Source organism: Gopherus flavomarginatus, chromosome 25, assembly GCF_025201925.1.
Source record: "Gopherus flavomarginatus isolate rGopFla2 chromosome 25, rGopFla2.mat.asm, whole genome shotgun sequence".
In the NCBI taxonomy this organism is placed as follows: Eukaryota; Metazoa; Chordata; order Testudines; family Testudinidae; genus Gopherus; species Gopherus flavomarginatus.
Window position 1 is genome coordinate 3,359,072 of NC_066641.1, and position 6,732 is coordinate 3,365,803.

General features: G+C 42.2%; 1 protein-coding gene across 1 annotated transcript in view; it reads right to left on the bottom strand.

Moving 5' to 3' along the window:
• The window catches only part of WNT3 (Wnt family member 3), a 71,455-nt gene extending 66,737 nt beyond the window's left edge, over window positions 1–4,718 (bottom strand). The window contains exon 1 of the mRNA XM_050934977.1: window positions 4,599–4,718. Coding sequence (XP_050790934.1) covers window positions 4,599–4,678 — 80 coding nt within the window. The 5' untranslated portion in view covers window positions 4,679–4,718. The remainder of the gene's footprint in view (window positions 1–4,598) is intronic.
• Window positions 4,719–6,732: the final 2,014 nt, after the last annotated feature.

Consider the following 6,732-nt stretch of genomic DNA (forward strand, 5'->3'; position numbering starts at 1 on the left):
ACCTAAATGATTTCAAATCATCTGCAAATTTTGCCCTCTTCCAACTCAATCCTCTTTCCAGATTATTAATCAATGTATTAAACAACACAGGAACTAGTATGGAAGCTTGAGACCCCCACTGTTAACTTCTTCCATGCTGAACATTAACCATTTCATCCTACTCTTTGCTTTCTGTCTTGGGCCATTTTTTGATCCCTGATAATACTTTGCTTCTCATGCTGTAAGTACTTAGCGCCTTTTGTGTAGGACCTAGTTGAATGCCTTTTGGAAGTCTAAATAAATTCAACTGGTAACTCCAGTGGGTTCTCCTTTTTCCACTATTTTATTAACATGTTCAAAGAATTCTAAGAGATTAGTGAGCCACAATTTTCCTTTAAAGATCCCATCAGAACATGATCCAGGTGTTTTGTTATTCTGTTTCTAATTATTGTTTCACCCAATTTGTTTTGTCTATTTAGAATGTAAGCCTTTGGGGGCAGGACTGTCTCTTTTTTTATTAAATGGTTGTTATGAGTGGGTGGGTGGGAAGGAGACCCAGCGAGGTACTTTAGCATGTCTATAGTCCCATTTACTTCCCATTCTCTCCAATGTTTCATGCATGCTGAAGAACCTTGGTGAATCAGGGCCTTTTCCAGAAAGGTTTATATATAAAATGTATGTTATATGCATATGGGCTGGAACCATTTACCTCAATCCCAGAGAACTACAGAATCTCAGATAAAATGGAACCTGGATCCCAACCAACATTTAGTCTGGGTTTGACTTTGCAGACTGAAAAATCATCCCAGTTTCCCTGCCCTGTCTCACATGTTAATTTTTAGAAAGAGAGACCAACAGCCCAGTCCAGAAGCCCTTAGTGCACGAGAGTGACCGTCAACTGCAAGGGGAGATTTGCTGTGGTAAGAACTATAGGATCAAGCCTTTGAAGATTCATTCGTCAGACGTGGATACTGGACTCAATTTTAGTATGTGCCGTATTGACCCAATAGACTGGTTTTGGGAATACTCTGTCGTTCGACTCTTCTGATTGGTTCTTTTGTGGCTGTGATAGACTGTAACAGCTCCAGATATTGGGAGGTACCTTCTACATCTAGGAATGCCATCTCTGAGGTACAAAAAAACAGGACAACCAGGATGATCCTGAGCCCATAAAACTAGACAGCTGGCAGTGTGTACTGACCACCCTTACAGATATCTCAGGATGGATACATTAAAAGAAGGGACAATCTTGGGAAAACCTGGACAGACCTTATCTATCATGTCTATCCAGCTGCTGCCATGAGGCCTAGGTGTTACAAAACTTTGGGACATGCGAGTCCCTCAGTGGATTTTATCTTTTTTTATTCTTATTCCTTGTTTGAAAGACATTATATTGGTTTATTTCCAACCCGAACTGAATCCTTTAGCTGAGTTGCAGAAGAATCAGAATTGTTCTAGAGACCTTGGATTCTGCCTACTATTCACTTTGGCTCTGTTTCTTAGTGTATTTTCCTAGCCTACATTGACACATTCTGTGCACACAGTAGGATCCAGTTTGGCCCCCATTTATAGTGGCTCAACCCCATTGACTTCAGTGGAGTTGGCCTACTGCAGATGGAAGCGGAATGTAGTCTGAGAGGCAAATATTCCAACACAGGATAGGGAAATGCCCCATGGGGTTGCTCTAGAATGACTACACCCACTAGGAAGTTTAGACTTGAAATTAAGTGAAGGTTTCTAACCATTAGAGGAGTGAAGTTATGGAAGAGCCTCCCAAGGGGAGTAGTGGGGGCAAAAGACATATCTGGTTTCAAGACTAAATTTGATAAGTTTATGGTGGGGATGATATGATGGGATAGCCTAATTTTGGCAATTAATTGATCTTTGATTATTAGCAGGTAAATATGCCCAGTGGCCTGTGATGGGATGTTAGATGGCGTGGGATCTGAGTTACTACAGAGAATTCTTTCCTGGGTGCTGGCTAGTGAGTCTTGCCCACATGCTCAGGGTTTAGCTGATCGCCATATTTGGGGTCGGGAAGGAATATTCCTCCAGGGCAGATTGTCAGAGGCCCTGGAGGTTTTTCACCTTCCTCTGCAGCATGGGGCATGGGTCACTTGCTGGAGGACTGTCTGCATCTTGAGGTTTTTAAACCACAATCCGAGGACTTCACTAACTCAGACATAGATTAGGGGTTTGTTACAGGAGTGGATGGGTGAGATTCTGTGGCCTGCATTGTGCAGGAGGTCAGACTAGATGATCATAATGGTCCCTTCTGATCTTGAGTCTATGAGCCTTGAGGTCTGGTGAAACCCAAATCAAGCACCTACCTAAAGGTCTAGCAATTATTCATCTCACAGAGGTTGGTGTACAGCTAAAGGTCACTGGGTACTTCATGAGGGTATTTTAGAGGGAGTGCTTAAAAGGAGGCAGCTGCCTTTTAAAGGTGCTTCTCAGCGTAGGCACTATTGCAAAGTAAATTAGAACACAGTTCAGCAAAGCATTTAAGCACTTGACTTAAGTGAGACTTAAGGACATGCTTAAAATTAAGAGTGTGGTGAAGTGTGTTGCTGAACTGGAGCCTTAAGTCTGGAGCTCTTGTTTATTTCCTCTGCTTTGGAAGGCATGGTCTTAGCAGCAAGAATTCTCAAACTGCCAGGGAGTCCTTGCTCCAGATAATCATTGCCTGCTGCTACTCAGCCTGCAAAAAGTCTCTCAAAAGCTTTAGCCACTTTGTCTCCCCGCCCCCATTTTAAGACTCAGTCACCCCATCATATCTGTGTGGCAGAGACTCCTCTAGTACTCTGAACACTGCCAGGGAACAGGGCTCTCCTAAACGATGCAGGGTACAGATTACTTGAATTGTAGGCAAGTTCTATATTGATTGATTAACTCTCTCCACTCCCATTGTCGCTGCTTGCCGAGCCCAACATATTTGTGTGACTGACCATTGTTTGTATGATTTGTGCCTGGGGAAGCCAAGGGCCTGGGGAATGCACTCTCTGTGGTGTGTTTCTCTGCCAACAGGGAGAAGACTCATTCTAAGGAAGAAATCTCTACTTGAGAAGGAAAACAGATCTATCTCTTCCAGGGGATTTTCATTCCTCAGTATGAAAATCTCAGCAGATGGCTCCTGACTCAATTATTTAACCCTAACTGAGTTATGTCAGAATCTCATTCAGGGTGAGAACCCAATTGGATTCTCAAACAGTTGGTTGCACAACAAAGTCCAATCATCCTGTGCAACTCCAAAGGCATTTTTTCTCTTTAGACACAGCCACCCAGCAGGCACCCCCCTCTCCAGACGCATTGCTTCACAGTCTTGATTATTAAACGAGGAGGAGAAGGGTCTAAAGGAATCTGACAAGGTCTTCATTTTGGTGGACCTCCAATGCCAGGCATAGGCCCTCAAGTTCAGCATTCGTGATCAGGATAGAGAATTTTATTTTGCAAAAAAAAAAACAAAAAAAAAACACAGGCTGAGATTTTCCCGGTTTAAGGGGTCTGCGTATCTTTTAAAGGATTAGAAATTATATACTCATAGTCACATTATTAGACATGCCTTGACAGCAATAATTGAAATTTTCATTCTTAATCCCCATGATAATTAACAGACTTGTTTAATGATTGTTCCCCTTCCTCTTTCCCCAGACATGGCAGCCCAGTTCTAAGTTCACTCCAACCTACTTCTCTGCATCACCAAGTCTGCATAGAAGGGATTTAATTAATTAATAAAAAAAAAGCTTTTCTGGAAGGGGGAAAAATAATTCAAATATTTTGACATAACTAGTTTCTGCCTCTTGGTTCCATACATACCCAGTCCCCTACCTACATTGTATAGAGACATAAGAGACTCATCCCAATGAGAAATCATATGTGATAAACTGAGAAATTGACTGAAATATTGTACTATCTTATACATTGTACTAAACATCTTCTAACTTCAAGTGATCCATGATTGTTTGTTTTGCATTTCTGTTCTTCAAGGAGGGATCTAACCTTTGATGACATTTTGTCAATGTTTTTATTTTTAAAAGGTTGAATACTACAGGTCAATTATCAGCCACATTCTAACTGGTTTCTTTTATTTTGGGGTAAGAGAAAATAAGGGACGTATCTGCAATATAACATATCTCTCGGGTGTCATTTGTGTCCTCTGCATATTTTCTGGACTAAATTCACATGAAGGACCAAAGAAAACAAAAGGAGAAAAAGAAGACCCAAAACTGCAGCAGTCCAATAGAAATTAAAAAATAATAATGGATAAAGCCATATTTAATAAGAAGCGGAGGAGAAATCTACCTACAAACAAAAGCCAGAGTCCTGTGACAGATGAATATTATATTGCACAGTGAATAAAAATACATCCCTGTATATTTATTTTAAATACCACCACAATTGCTGAAATTGGAGAATGAAGGGGGTTGGAGAAATCCCCCGTCATTCAGGGATAAACCTATACATTGTCCTTTAAAAATGACCCCGAAATGTTTAATGAATGATCAGGCAAAGCTACAGAAATTGTGTTTTGGAACCAAACATGCACACACACACAAATCCCGTCGCTAATAATTAATGAACCCATCAATTAATCATAAAAACTCGGGGGGAAATCTTACCACCAAATTGGGTACCCGGCTAAGACCTTTGTGCCACTGAAGAGAAAAGATAAAATTAATCCAAGCAGGTGGTAATCCATTAGTCCAGACTGGTGCAAGGGAAAATCTCAGTGAAGTTTTCAGAAAAACATTAAGGGTGAAAATGAAGTATGCCCCCCCACCCCAAACAGTCAAACAAAGTCCCTTGAAGTGCAGAATGACTTTCTCTCTTGTCAGAAACGCACCTCTCCAAGCCTTTCCCCCTGTAGATCATCCAAAAGCTTCTATTAAAAAGTGCAGGGCTGGGGATGTCAGCAGGCAGCCAATCAGACTGCATGGCCTAAGGTAAGGGATGATTCTATAGTTCAGGGCTGTCAGTCATCCCTCCACCTCCCCCCCCCCCCCCACAACTTTGTTCCTAGCCCTCACTGGGGAAGGGCACAGAGAAACCCTTTTGCGAGAGACATTGATGGGATAATCAGATTTCTTTTTTTTTCTTTTTCTTTTTCTTTTTTCTTTCTTTCTTTTTTTTTTTTTTAAGTTCACTTAGGAACCCGGGTGCACTGCTTCTGCACGTGGCTTGTCGTGATGAGACTTCAAGGTAAGGAAGAAGGATATTTCTGATTTCTCTCAGTCTCAGAGTGGGGAAGGGAAAAATGACCTCTTTAGTTAGTGATGGAGGTAAATATAAACCCCTCGCAGGGGGGAAGCAGAACTTCAGGAAGGGAAGGTTGCAAGAATTAGTTTTGCTGCTTTGCAATCAATCTATTTTTTAAAGTTAAATAACTGCATGCCCCAAACTAGTTAAACCTTAAATCAAGGAATCAGTGCCTAGTGGTCAAAGCAGGAGGGCCTGGGAGCAAAGGCTCCTAAGTGGGAGTGCAGGCGGTGCAATGGGTGGAGCGGGGCAATTGGAACTCAGGACTTTTGGGTTCTTTTCCTGACTTTGCCACTGACCCACTGTGTGACCTTAGGAAAAGTCACTTCCTGTCTCTGTGTCCCTGTTGATCCACCTGTAAAATGGGTATAACAACACCTATCACACAGTGATGCCTAAAAGATCCTTGGATGAAAGGTGCTATAGTAGGGTAAAGTCTCATTAAAGTAATAAGTTACTATCATGAGAAAACACAACTCTTCACCAGCTAGCCCACTTCCAACATAGAGAGCCCATGTTCTGAATAGACACAGTGAAAGGCCAATAAGGACACCTCACTAGTGACAGTGGAGGTGCTTTATTGCCAGTGACCTGTGTGTCAGCAGAATAAGGTGATTCAGGAAAAACAACACATGGGAACAGTCAGTAATATCCTCAACTCGTGTAAATCTGCATCGCTCCACTGACTTCAAATGGAGCTGTGCCAGCTTATACCAGCTGAAGATCTGGCTCCTTATAACCAGGCATCAAAACAAATGATCACGGAGAAGTGGAAATAACAGAAATATGGGGTCTGGTCTCAGGCAGCCCAATGTGTGGGCTTGCTGTTAAAAGCTGTAAGACTTCTTCCCAGAACCCAAGGCCGTTGGCGCCAAACTCATTTTTGAACATAGATAACTACTGAAATGCACTGGGCCAAATCCTGCAGCCTTTATTCATTTCCATGAGTTCAATGAGTAAGAATGCAGGCTTTGGCCCAGAGATAGTGCATCGCCCCCTGCAAACTTCATTTGGTCTAACATCTCCATGACCAACTTACTTGATCCTGATACCAAACTCCCTCTCTCTCTGGCCAATTTACCAGGCATCATGCAACAGTGAGAGGACATTCCTCCCCAGGCTAGGCACTGTACACTGGCTTTTCACCCATTTACTGCTCTGCTTCCAGGTCTGTGGTTCTGATGTTCTGCCATCCTCAGAAGGCAAAACAACATGCATCTCTTAGCTTTTCATTAGGATTAGGATAAGGGCTCTTTAATGAAGCCTTTAGTATGCCTGGAAACGTCTCTCTTGGAGACAGCCAGGCATAAGCAACCCAGCTTAAGAAAGGATACAAATGGTGGCGTTAGGGGGACTTGATGCTATTCCAAAATATGCATACTATGGTGATGGGTGCATTAAGCTTAACCACGTATGTAGAGCCAAATCCTGAAGACCTTGACCATTGTTTACTTAGGACAGTCTGTCACTGAACAGAGATAATAGAATATCAGGGTT